General features: G+C 42.5%; 1 protein-coding gene across 1 annotated transcript in view; it reads left to right on the forward strand.

Annotated features, from left to right (window-relative positions):
- Positions 1-13,905: 13,905 nt before the first annotated feature.
- LOC311211454 (lipase member K-like) overlaps positions 13,906-14,207 on the forward strand; it is a gene marked incomplete at both ends in the record, with an annotated part of 28,601 nt that continues 28,299 nt past the window's right edge. The window contains 1 exon segment of the mRNA XM_084290187.1: positions 13,906-13,995. Coding sequence (XP_084146313.1) covers positions 13,906-13,995 — 90 coding nt within the window.

Here is a 14,207-nt window from a genome sequence, read left to right on the forward strand (position 1 = left end):
GTGGGAAAATGTGAAGTTACAATCAAAAGGCAAATGATAACCCAGTGCTACATTTTAATAAATTCTGATTAAGTTGCTCCTGATTTGGGAGACAGATGGGGAAGAAGGCAGAAGATACTGACTCATAATGTTTGACTGCTTGTGTTTGATAATGAGACTCTGTCCTCAAAAGCAGCTTATGAATGGTCTCATGCACTCAGTTGTTCCTACAGCCAGACATGAACAAAAAACTTGTTGTATCACTGACATTTGAAATGCTAGCTGCTATCAATCTGTTCTATACGTGATGCACAGATTAGAGATCTCTTCCTTCCAGCTGCACAAATTAACCCTCCACCCCAAAATTGCATGCTAGGGAAGAGTCACATACACATCCGCCTTCACGGAGGTTTAGTCTCCTCCTGCACCTGCAACGCTGTCTCCAGAAAATTGCACCAATTCACAGCCTAATGCCACACCACTGATAACAACAGGCCCAGGACCTATCCACAGCTCCACCCTCAAGCTAGTGTATTCAGCACAGGAAGAAATAAAAATCAAGATGTTTTCTGCCAAAGTAGGTGGTCAAACAACATACCTGCACCAGCAAAGGTCCTAAGCCAGCCATGCTAACAGGGCACCAATCCTTGCCCGCTTTGCCCCAGGAGGCTGTGCTCAGAGCTGACTCTTCAACTCGATCACACATCTACACCAATTCTCATTAGCAGGCTCCACTTCCTGCATCATCCAAGGCTGCTCTTTGACCATTGCATAACTAATTATATAAGCAGAGGCAGGGGTTATCAAAAAGGCAGAGCTCCTCAGAGATCAATCAATCTGCTGACGAGAGAAAGATCACATTCATGCCACTGCCTCTTTAGCCCCGAGCAAAGCACTGGGGCAGCCTGGGTGTGGACAGCCTCTCTGCAGCCAAATTTCACCCATCGGCCCTCACCCAACCAGTCCCAGACCTGTGGGGCAGCAGGGGCAGCTGGCCAGGGGAGCAGCAATGGGGTGAGAGTGCCTGTGGCACCCTGAAGTGCATGTGGGGGACAGATTTCATTGTGCTGTGAAATGTGTATGTAGAGTTCGTAGTCCTTAGTGTCTGCAGAAGCAGGTGCTTTGGTGCTCAGGATTGTCTTTTGAAAGCCAGCAGTAGGTTTCCTTTGGGAAGTGGGGCTGGGGGGAGCTGCCAGTGATCCAGTTGTTCAGCCTTACTGGGGCCAGCCCTGGGCAGGGTCTTCTTTTCCTATCCCACCACCCTGGTTGCTTTTCTTGCCTGCTCCCTTGTGTTGGCCCGGCTCTTCTCCCACCACACAGCTAGCTGCTCTAGGACAGGAAGGCTGGAAAAACTGCTCGTTCCTTCAGTGTTAAATTGCCCATTAGTTAAGGTCCATCCCTGTCTCACCCTGTAGCAACAGCTCCAGATTATCACTGCAGAAAGGATGACCCTTCAAAGGTAATCAAGTTGTAGTCCAAAGCAGCGCAGAAGGATGCACTCCCACCCTGTGGGCCAAGCTTCTGCCCTAGGTCACCCTGTCTGTGCATCCCCAGCCCTGTTCCTCACCACCCATCCCACCCGGGTGCTATCTGCCAGCTCCATCAGCTGACAGACCTCATTAGCACAGGGGAAAAATAATTAGGAAAAAGAAAGCAGGTTGCTGTCTTCTGGGATAATGAGCCAAATAAATCCATGGAAAGAAGGGCCAGCCACAAAATGAAGGGGACAGGGGATAAGAGCACTCCTTTCAAAAGCAGCAGACTGTTAGAGCAGCTCAGCTGCTCAAAGAAATGCAGCCTCAGGCGTTCCTTAAAATCCCAGTGCAGAGGAAATTCCTAGCCTCAGGGGGTGTTGGATTACTTTGCAGAGGGCTCCGAGATTATTTGCTAAAGTGTTAGCTTCTCTGTTGGACCCTCTCCCTATGTCTTCCTCTGAGGGGCACCCCAGGGGCTACTGAAAGCACCAGAGGGAGCAGAGAGCTGGAGGTGGGGGAGAGAACTCTATGAAAAACTTGCATAAAGGCAGGGTAATTGCAAGAAAAGAAAGGGGAAGAACGTGACACCATTAATCATGCAGTGCAGCAATACCTGAATTTGAGCTGCCTGAACTGTAGGTCCACGCACCACATGAACATGATTTTTGCATGCATTGTAGTTGGTTCATGATGCAGCTAATCCACTGCAATTAACCCCCTGAGTTAGAGTTGACTGTATAGGGCTGTAAACTCCTACAGATTCATATGCTGAAAGGAAACAAGATGAGTCATCCAAAAGAAATGCATGTGTAAGGTGACACTCTGAAAGGTAATCCTCACAGAAACCATTTCTTCCAAAGTTTCCTCCAAAGATTTTCCTACATGAGTTAACATTTTTCTGCTCTGCTTGTATATGTGCATTGGAAACACCCCACAATGCTATTGAACAGCAAAGCCGGTGGCAGCAAGCACCACTTTTGGCATCAGTGGCATGGGTGGCTCCTGACTCAGTACTGATTCATGCCCACATGCAGGAGAGGGCCTGTCTCCATTCACTTCCCTGAGCTGGGAACAAATGCTGCATGCTCACATACCTGCAGCCCTACCACTCTTTATTCAGCCCTGCACCTTCCCCCATCCTATTCAGGAGTTCCTCCCATGGGCTGGGCCAGAATTGCAGGTCCTGTTCTGGCTGGACTCCTGCATTTTGTGCTGTGCAGGAACTTTACAGGAACCAGAAACAAAGTCCCAAACCTGCCTGGGGTTCCTCAGAGCTTTCTGCTCCCTTGTGTGCTTGGCGTGGGGTGGGTAAGAGCCGGAATCTGGCTGCTGTCTGCCATATGTCAGTCTGCATACCACAGGTACGATGACTGCACTTAGGTTATATCCTAGTAAATGATTACAATACCTTTAGGAAACTAAATTCTGAGCAGCTACTCACTCAGCATGTGACTCTACTGGGTCCTGTTTTGAGGCTCTGCGTAAACCACCAGGAACCTGGTTTCCCAACCAAGCTCTTCAGATTACATGCTAAGAGTTGAGAGAACGGAGTCTCTATGGCAGCCCTACCTCTGAAAGGCCCATCTGGGAGTGACTTTTTTGGTACCTGAAGGTGTTCAAGCCCTTTGGCAGATCAAGTCCAGAGACACATTGTCTTGGTTTCAAAACCAGAGTAACAATGCCTCCATGTCCCAGGTCTGCATCATCTCCATAACGTAACTGGCAGCCATGAGCTGTTTTGCCTACACATGTCTACAGTGTCTTCTGCAATGCTCTCAAATGAATATTTTTGGTCCTCTATGCCCTGGAAGAAATAATTTTATGCAAATTAAGAGTAATTCTTAAAATTCTAGAAGAAATTTTTGTTTCTTCCCCCACATCTTTGGAAAGCAAGAGAATACTGAATACATACATAATTTTGCCTTGTTATGAATCTTTTACATTCATTTGCTTGCCTTCTTTAATAGGTTCTTAATGATGTGCTTGGAAATATTATTTCAGGATAGTAGATGATGCAGTTTACCAGTTATTACCAGTTTACCTAGTTAGCTAGTCTCTGACTGGACTATTATGTTTAATAACATTTTTAATTATAATTAAAAAATAATAATTTTAAATCATTTTTGATTTTTTTTCTTATACCATTAATTAAATTAATTCTTTTCAGTGTGAAGAAGAGCATGTCTGAATTGACCAAAAGCACACTCCAAGCAAGTGTAATTGTTGGGATAGAGAATTTTTAACAGTTTTAAAACAGTGAGAAGAATAAAGGAATGAACTGTGTAGAGATTAAATTGCTTTACATTTTTTCTGCTGTTTTCAGGCAAAACTCACCTTCCAACTCTTACTTCCTGCTGATGTGCTACAAACCCTGCATCATTATAGAGCAAGGCTGGCTTTTCAGTAGCACTGTGCTAGACCGTGTTACTTCCTTCAGCAGCACAGGAAAACAGAAATACAGGCAGATTTGTACAAAAAAAAAAAAAAAAAAAAAAGCCTTTTTGCACAAAACTGAGCTGAAGAAGCTTTTCTGTATTGGCTTTTCTCCCAGCCACACTTAAGGAGAACACTGAGAACTTTCCATAGTGCTGTTACTTTTTAATTTGATATAGTAGCACTAGATTTCCCCTTCTCAAGCTAGGAAGGCTTTGTCAGTGTTATTTATTTCTTTTTTTCACGCTCGTGCCTATAAGGCCATTGCAGATACAATCCTGGAAAATGGGAGCAAGGTGCCTCTGAGGCCCATCAGTTGGGAGGGCCACGTCCCATTTATGTCACACTGCAAAGCTATGTTCCCATGCCACATGTCAGGAAGCCTGAAACACAAGGCTTCCAAGGAAGGCACAGGTGCATTACAACACACAGACCCTCTCCATGCTCCCTGACCTGCTGGGTGAAGCCAGGAGGGCCGGGCAGCCTGGAGTTCTTCCCTAGGCACGTGGGCATATGCCTTCATGCCTTTGTAGCAGCATGGCAGGGGAGCTGGAGCTGGGAGGCCCTTGAGGGGAAGGGTTTGGGAAGGGAATTACACCTTCTAGCCATCCCTTCCTTCAAAAACCCAGGCTCGGGCATGAAAGTGAGCTTCAGCTCATCCCTCTAATTAACTGCTATTTCCTCCCATCGTCTGCTTCTCATGCAAGCATCTGCAAGCTCAGAAGAAATCAGCAGCTGCATACATGGAAGTCAAAGCATCTTCTCCAGAAAAAGAAGTGTTATGTACTTCACACCAGGACTACATGTGGTGGCAGTGTAAAAAAATGACAATCTTACTGTCAGTATCTCTCATGTCTGAGTTCCACAAGAAGGAAACTGCAAACAAATGCTTGCTGATGGGTTTCGAAATGGAGGAGGCTCTGTTGCTGTCATTACTTGTCTTGGCTCTTACCCAGTAGTAAACTATCTCATTCATGATATCATTACTTTATCATCCCCATGCTAACTTGTTTTATGATTTCTTCATTTCCAACCAGTAGTCACAGGCACAAACATTCTCTCATTCAAGCTGCTTCTTTCCAAACCAAAACTTCAAACAAAAACACATCACAGTCCCTCTGCTGACGTGTTTATCAGACAGCTATAAATACAACTATCTTCAGTTGTTTTAGCCTGATATTGCTCATAATGTTGCTGTTACTCTACATTTTGCTTTATAAATAGCTTGCTTAATAATATAAACAGCACGTAAGTGGCACTTTCAATCATGGGAAAACTGGCACAAAATGACAGAATATTTTTTGTTCTATGTCTTGCAGCCACAACGCCTTAAGCCTATTAATTACAGCATTGCTATTTCCTGAAACAGCAGCGCATGTTTGAGTTACCAACAGTGAACATGTATTTTGTAGAAAAGTTACCATGACAGATAATGCAGTACAAACTGCCAGGCAAGGCAAAAGCAAACGTACCCCACAAAATGTATACTGCCACAGAAATACTAATGCAGCCACTATGCTGATTCTGCCTTGAGAGGACCAGCTCCTTTCTTATTACTCGCTCAGAGCTGTAAATGACACCAGTGAAATACCCGCAGTTTGGCTCCAGATGCCATCCTAGTATTTTCCATGGTTTCCACATCCAAGTGGCTGACAGCTATGAAACACTTGTACGGACACCTGAGACTGTGTGGAGCTACCATGGAAAAGTTTATTTTTGTTACTCAGTAGTTTTATTAGCAAAAGTAATGATTGTAGATATTTCCCCACAAGCAACTAAGGCAATAAAGCAACTAAAAAGTGGAAGAAAAATCAGCTTAGGCAATGTCTTAAACATTTTATGTGAGTGTAAATCCCATGTTACTGGCATTCTGATGAGCAATTCAGATGGCTTTTTTTTCCTCCCTAAAAAGGATATAATCATAGAATCATAGAATAATGTGTGCTGGAAGGGACCTTAAAGCCCATCTAATTTCACCTCCCTTCCATCAGCAGGGACATCTCCCACTAAACCAGGCTGTTCAAAGCCCATCCAACCTGGCCTTGAACACTGTCAGGGATGGGGCACCCACGGCTTCTCTGGGCAACCTGTTCCACTGCCTCACCACACACATACAGTGAAGAAATTCTTCCTTAGATCTAATCTAAATCTACCCTCTTTTAATTTAAAAGGATGGTATGTCTCAGTCAAGCCCACTGAAAATTATGAGTTGAATGGGATTAAGTCAAAGATAGTCTCAAGTAGAAAATCGTTACCAACAATTTGTAAAAAAAGATTTGCAGAGCTCTCATGTAACTGTAACTAGAAATTACAAGATAGATCACATTTCTGAAAACATTCCTTTCTTTTGGCAGTCTCAATGGTTTTAATGCCATACTTACTAAGACGAAAGGTATTTTTATTAATACCTTTTTGCCTTTGTTCTATCCTTTAAGGAAAAAAAAAAATAAAAAAGCTAAAATCTTTAAGAAATTTTCTTATGAACCTGAGTATGTGTGTATATGCTTATGTTTCAATCTTCACACAGAATAGCTGTTAAAAAGCTGCACTGAAGCCAAGTAAAATTTCTGTTATAATACACTGTATTTTATATTTTCTGTTTGATCTATCTAAACATGTTTAAAATCTGACTTTTTTCAAAATAGTCATGAGAACCTTTAACAGGGCTTTGAGTTCACATATCTATACATTTATTCTGTCTCAAATGAGTCAATCGCAAATAGATATATATGAAAAGCAGTCAGGAAATAATTTTATGACCAATACCTCAGAAATAATTTCTACTACACATGCCTGAAATACAGACAAAAGACCTGACACAACAGGTTGCATCTATTTTATAAGAAAAATGTTGACTTTCAGGAGGATACATGGGTCAGTACACAGACTGTATGTAATAGACAATAATTAGAATAGAATAGAATAGAATAGAATAGAATAGAATAGAATAGAATAGAATAGAATAGAATAGAATAGAATAGAATAGAATAGAATAACTTCAGCTAATATAAATCTAATTCTAATGTAGGTAACACTTCAAATTTCTGCTACTACAGAAATGGAATTGCTGATGGCTGTTCCCTGAGGAAACTTACCCAAAGTCCAAAGGAGGTGTTAGTGTTTCTGTTTTAAAACTATGATAATTTCTCAAATACATATATTTCCCCCCACATATACTTGTCTTCACCATGAGGTAAAAAAAGTCCATCCTAACAGGTGTATGGTCTGGTGAAAGAGACCAATGGTATGACATTGAAATGTTTCTTCTTCAGATCAGCAGTTTGATTTAATTGAAGAAATTCCATAACTAAAAGCACTGGGATTTCACCTGGGGCCTTGGTATATGTGAGCACTTGATAGGACATAAAGGACTATGGTGGACAGCAGAAAAACAGTGGTGAGACAAGAAAATATGTTTGAGGATCATGAAGGCAGAGTAGAAAAGGGTGTGCAGGAAAGCTGAGAAACAGGAAGAAAGGGGATTTATGACAGCTGAAGAACTGAAAAAGGACAGATAGGTGAGAAAACATGACAAGACACTCAAGTGAAAAGCAAACATGAGGGACAGAAGGTGCTGAGGGACACACAAGAAAACAGTGAGAGCAGAGGACATTGACAGTACTGCAAAGAGAACTGAAGTATGGAAGAGCAAGGGACAGAGACTGGCTAGGTTAGGAGCTGGCCTCACCTCATAAACAGAGAGAGGTTAAAGGACGACTTGTTTCATTTATCCCAAGCAGATGTATGGCAACATATGGTTCAGTCTGAAATTCCAAATTGTGTTGCATAAATTAGCAGTAGTTCCCTCCCCTTCAAAGACCAACAGGCAGACTGAAAGAAACAAACAAATGGCAAGCATAAGCAAACATGTGGATATACACTAATTAATTATCCCGCATAACTTTTTCATCAGCTTTTTAATTCTGAGGTGGTTTGAACACATTGTGCAATACTCCTCTGCTTCTTGCAGCATAGCTGTGTGGTTTCATGGGAGGAACGGCAGGACGATGTGCACCACCTCACAGTGCAGATGTAGATGACTGGATGCGACTCAAAGACAAAGCACACCAGGGTGTGTATGGGAATGGGGCATGTTCATGGCACAACTGCAGCTAATCAGCCTTCCCTCCATGTGTAAGGGAGATACCACACCCCTTCATGCTACAATTGTATTTGGAAAAACAAGCTCATCCTAAATGGCCTCCCCTATCTATTATGAACAGACCACACAAATGTGCATTGCATAGTGAGAGCCTGCTATTTCATTCTGTGCCACTACAGTAATCCACATTGCTTTGGTGGGAAGTATCATGATGATTGTCTCCAATTAGGTGCAGTTACACTACTTCTGACTGTGATTTCCTGGGCAAAAATGCGTGTGTGCTTGCTGGGTAGCTGACGCATTATGCATTTGATGTTTCAAAGACAGCAAGCACTCCGGGATTAGCTCAGGAATCATGCCAACCTCTGCACCACATGCTCTTCAGTTCCCCACACAGACTGACTCAGTAAGGGTTGTACATATGTACACAAGCACAATGGCCTGTTGCTTGGTAATCCATGTAAGGAAACATAGCATGATTAGAAATGTCTGGGCATAGAGTAGCCTTACCACTAGAGGTAATTCCAAAGCATCAGTAATAAAGTAATAAAAAAAAAATCTAACCTGCACAACATCAAATTACTAGATAAAAGGTTATAAAATTATCTATCAAGTATTTGGAAGTCTAAGGACAAATGAAACCCTATCTGCTCATAATTCATAACTCATAACTCGTAGTTTGTAAGGGCAGTGTTCACTGCTCCAAGCCTGCTGAGGTTCAAGTAGCATTTGGACAATGCTCCCAGACATGGTTTGATTTTTGAGTGGTCCTGTGTGGAGCCAGGAGTTGGATTTGATGATTCTTGTGGAATCCTGTTCATGGCTCTGAATGCCAGGAGCTGGCTGGCTATTCTGCATTGCCTGTAAAAAGGAAAACTGTTCAGAATTCTACTCATAAATGACCTCTCACTTTTCATTCATGTTTTCTGTAATGTTCAGTACAAAGAGTAAACAATTTGCAGACAGCAATGTTCACAAATATTATGGGCACAACTTGTGCCCATATCATCACAGACAGAAAGCTTCTTCTTCATTTCCAAATCTGTTTGCTGCTTTGTCTAAACCAAGAGAAGGGCGTCTGCAAACCTAGTCTTCATTATTTACTAGTATTTTTGTGAATAAAGTGACCTTTAACAGATAAGAATAAAACACTTAATACCTCCAAATATGATCCAGGAAGAAAGCTGGTTCAATCAAAATGAATGCACACAAAGCCAAGGAGAAATCCCAGAGGCAGATAGGATGTCTGAGGACATCCCAACTAGCAAGAAACCATGTTTGGGTACTGTCTGTTGATGGATCAACACACTGGGTACTGAGGCCTCAGGTAGTCCCTTGTCTTGCTGCACACCTCTTCTTTGTCCAATGCCCCATTAACAGCAGAATCCAGAGATTCTGGAAGGCAGAAAAAAAAGGAGTGGGAGGCAGGTCAGTGGATGAAATTCAGCAATATTCTCCTGGCATTTTTTTCCCTAAAATTCACACTTCTGTGCCTTGTCATTTAGGGGAAAAATAACCATTATGAGTAGAGGGTTGCATACACACACCCTGTATTGTACATACACCATGTATTTATGATTTCACCCAATAGTATTTGACACCTAGTGTACCTTGTGTAGAAATAGGTTTGCCATAAGCAATTATCTAGTCTGGCTTTGATTTTATTTTCTAATAAATAAACTCCATGGTGTAATTCTCTGCAGCCCCAAATGAAAATTACAGACTAGTTGTCACCAAAGCCATGTCAGAGCTGACCTGCTCCCCCTCCCTGGCGCCAGCAGCAAGGGACACCGTGGGGAAAGCATGATGCAGTGGGTGGCATCACACATGGGGAAGTCACCAAGGGGGAGATCACCTGGGCTAGGCAGTGTTGTGGTGGGGAAGGGAAGCCTGGCTCCTTCCGGAGATCATCCCAGTGGCCATCCTCACTGTCCCTCACTAGGACCTCAGGTGTGAACAAGACATGATGTGGCTCATTTCTCTACAATGCATAACAACCTCCAAGGTGATGAATATGTCAGGTGAGAACTCATACAATACAAAATGGTAATGTGTCTTTCTGTGTAACTGCCAAAACCTCTGGAGACCAGAATCTCATAACCATTTTTTTGGAGTCTTACGAGGTTTTCTCTGAATATGTCTTGTTTCAGTTCTTTCCTCCTCGAATCTCAACCATGTTCAGCAGCACAGAAGGCAACAGCACTAACTTCAGGGTGCTTCCTAAGGTGGTGCCTTCTGCAGAGAACAAACACTTTCTTATGAGATTAACAAGGCAGACAGCCAGTATATGTACCAGCCATGAGTTTTACACTGCATATTGCCTGTAAGGCCAAGGGCAAGTCTGTAACATCAGAGGAACTTATGCAAAACATTTGTACTTGTCTTTATCATTTGAAAATTATAATGGTCTAAAAAAATTGTCTTGTTTTACAATAGTGCAGTCCCTTTTCAATACATGAAGCCAGTAGCAATCCAGCAAAAGTACAGAACCACACAGTGTTTAAGGGAGGATGGCTAAGCTGTCTTCCTAGGGAAACAATGCTCAGGGTGTTATGCTCTCTGTGTGTCTGTCTGTATGTTCCTGCAGCCAGTTCTCACTGATTGCAGCATAATCCTGTGCAAAATAATTAAGCCTTTATCCAACTCCACAGAGTATACACATCAGGAGAGGAGGGAGCAGAAGAGCAAGAGTGAAACCTCAGACAGTGTTGAAATGTTGAACATGAAACCAGCTGTAAGGTACAAACTGGTAAGGAACTGATGTTTGCTGTATCTCATGCTAAAAGAACAATATTTTAAACACAGAAGAATTCTGGTATGATCAAACAAACATTTTGACAGTATTGCTAGCTCCAATCTATCCGCCTGTTAAAAATGTGTTTACATCTTTTTTTTTTTTTCAGATATTATTCCATATTTTAAAAGCAAATACTCATCAGGAATTTCTTTGTCTCCAGAATCTACTAAGCCTTTGTCAATACACCTTGTAATTAATGACATTTCTGCTTTTATGGCTCATGTGAATCAAAGTTGATATCCCTTAGGGCACGAAAGCAAGGATTTTAGCCATAATTTTCATTTAGTTATCAGCTATCAGCAATTGGAATATTCAGATTAACAGGAATGCAACTTGAACTGAAATACAACTCAGACGCTGTTCAGACAAGTACTAGGAACAGCTTGTGCACAAAGTACTTGTAGTTGGAGGTGCCAGTTGGACAAGGAGAAAGGAACAAAAACCCCGGAGGTTGAAGTGAAATGGGCACAACAGAGTCAAGCAGCTTGGTGTCCTGCTCCCTAGACCTGGCCACCTGTTACTGCAGGAAATTGGGACGACCTGGGTGAGACTCCTCTTGTATACCACAAGCACAGAGCACTTTGGGTGAGCAGCACTGGGTGACAGCCCTGTGCTGACCCCATCCTGGTGGTGCCACCACAGCAGGCTCTGTACCAGTGCCTCTCCTTACCATAAAATAGATATTTATTTTCCTGTGTGATGGCAAGAATTATGCTCCTGTCTGGTATCATTTGGGTTAATGAAAGAATATCGTCTTGTTTTGTGGAATTTTTGAATGCCCAGTGAGACCATCATAAGTAGTGGCTGAGTCCAGAAGCTTCATTTGTCCTGATTATGTGCAGCAGTGTGAAACTACCTGTTGGCACTAGCATGTTAGAAGTTTGTTACATAGCAAGAGAATGAAATATTGCCAATGTAAGTAAAATAGAATGTGCAGGTTCTTCGTTTGTTTTTGAAAAGTATTGCTTTGGATTCAGCAGACAAATTTTATCTTTATAAGGGAAAGCTTGTATTGAAAATACAGCCCGTATCTGGTATGCAGCCTTGCTATTTAAAGTGCATTCTACAGATAAGGTTAAAACATTTCTCTCATGTTACATTTTCCCTGCAAAAGTTCAGAACAATATTCTAATCAGTAGGTGCAAAGTAATCATCTTAATTTTGTAATTAATTTTATTTTCTTTTTTATTACTTTTATGATGCACCATTTAATGAGAGAAAAATAATGCTGATGCCCTCACCAGGCTGCACCCAACTCATCTCAGTCCAGCCCAGTCACAGGTGTGCCAAAATGCCAGGCTGAATGGAGGATGGAGGTTTTGTGATGCCACCTCTAACTCCCCTAGCAGCCTCTTTCTGTCTCAGAGTAAACCCCTTACTTTAAATCTCACCTCTAAAAGAAAAACTCACTGTCCATAGACACTCTGATACTTAAAATTAGCAAGGTAGCTCCTGCTGATGCCAACACAAAACTGAACTGAGGAAATTATCTAACCCAACCCCAACCACACTCACCAGACCAGCTTGGCACTAGTACTGGCTCTAGTTCTTCAGCCAGAGGGTTTGAGTTCACACTCCTGAGGCTTTAATTTAGCAACAAATGTATGAGAAAAATGCATACATAATGAACTTTTCTGCACACATATGCACATGTATGAAATCCTTTTATTTCTAATTGAATTTGATTCATGTAGGGGTAAGAAGAAATGACTGTATATTACTACAAAATAAGCAGAAGGGTAAAAAGAATTACCTGTGGATTCTGGGGCAAAACAATTTGAACAGTTATGCAAAACTCATGAATTGCAACAGAGACTTCGTCTCCATCCACCCTCAGAGGTGAAGAAATCCTATTTTGCATACATTTCATAAACTTCAGCATCGGCCAAAAGGTACTACAGAAATTATTTCTGTTTTCTGAAGCTGGGTTTTTTCTGGATAAATCAACGGTGAGGGGCCAGTGCTGAGCTTTTTGCCTGCAAGCTGCAGCCTTCTCTGGGTGACTGAGGCTCTAAGAGGCTTGGGCAGGAGTTTCCCCCAGCATTTCCTGGGGCATTCCCAGCCAAGGTGTCAGCAGTGTGAGTGGAAGAGACAGGCGTGCAGCCCTCCCTGCTCCTCCTGAGCTCTGCCCGTTGACACTTCAACTTCACCTTTGTTACACGAAAGGTTTGTAATTGTGTAAGTGCTGATTCAGAGCCACCTCACTCATCACTCCTGAGTACCGTGACACTCAGACGTGGTTGCTGGAACCCCTCAAGGCAAGCCCATGCTCTTTGCCTTGATGGTGCACACCAGGAGTGTTTTTGCAGGCCTCAGAGAGCTGAGAACAATCCCTCACCCAACTCCAGCTGTCCCCAGTGCATTGTGCTTTTGCACAATGTGTGTGGACTCCACATGAAGTGCTCCCTTTCACTGCCTGAACTGCAGGGGCCATTGCTGGCCCAGATTGCTCCAGCCAAGGAAACGGCTGAGGGGCATGGTGGCTGAGGGCATGCTTTACATCCACCCTGCTGGAAGCCGGGCATTGCCCCAGGGGCACAGGGAAAATGCATTACTAGGCCTTGTTCTTGGTTTTCAGCATGTTTTGCTCACTCTGGAGTAACAACTCCTCATACCATTATGGCATGAATTATTTTTAAAGCCATGAGGGTGCATAGAGAGTTTCCTTCTGTTTTTTGCTGCTGTTTGTTTCCTTGGAGACTACTGGCTGGCAACTCGCATGAAAACAAGTCTGTCTCTCAGTGAAGCATACCTTGCTATAAAGGCCCTCCTCAGCACACTCAGAATAGCCAAATGTTCCTTCCTGAAAACTGCATACACAAGCTGGGTGAAGAAGCCAAAAGGACATATTTGATCCACGAAGAACTGCTATATTCAGCTGCTTGTAAATATCTTCCATTTCCAAGTCACTTCCAGGCAGAGCCAGGCCTAATCCTGAAGCAAGAGAGGATGGAAAAAGCAATGCATCTGCAGAAAACACCAAAATGCTAGAGATTATATCCCATGGATTTCTTTTTATCCAGAGAGAGTACAGGAAGGAGTACACAGCCAACAATTTATACAAACACACCTACTTATAAAAGAACACTTAAATTCACTAGTTGAATGTCCATTTGAGCATGCCCACATTTGGGAAGCTGCAGCCACACCTTTGGAAGCACTATTTCAACCTTAAAGCATCTCCACTGTATCCTATGCCTGCTTATACTGTGAGTAACTACCCTTGAAGCTTTGTCAACTTAAACTGCAGTGTGCTTGTCTATGTTTAAAAGTAAAATAAACAGCTGAACACTTATTTTTGGTCATGTTCTTTCCCCAGTTCAAACACTTGTTTCAAACAAGGGCTGTCAATACCCTGCAATGATCATTGTATCCCCTCTTTTGCTATTTATGTTATTTAGCCATTTATGTGTTTCCCTTG

Source organism: Netta rufina, assembly GCF_964035555.1.
Source record: "Netta rufina genome assembly, chromosome: 7".
Classification (NCBI taxonomy): Eukaryota; Metazoa; Chordata; class Aves; order Anseriformes; family Anatidae; genus Netta; species Netta rufina.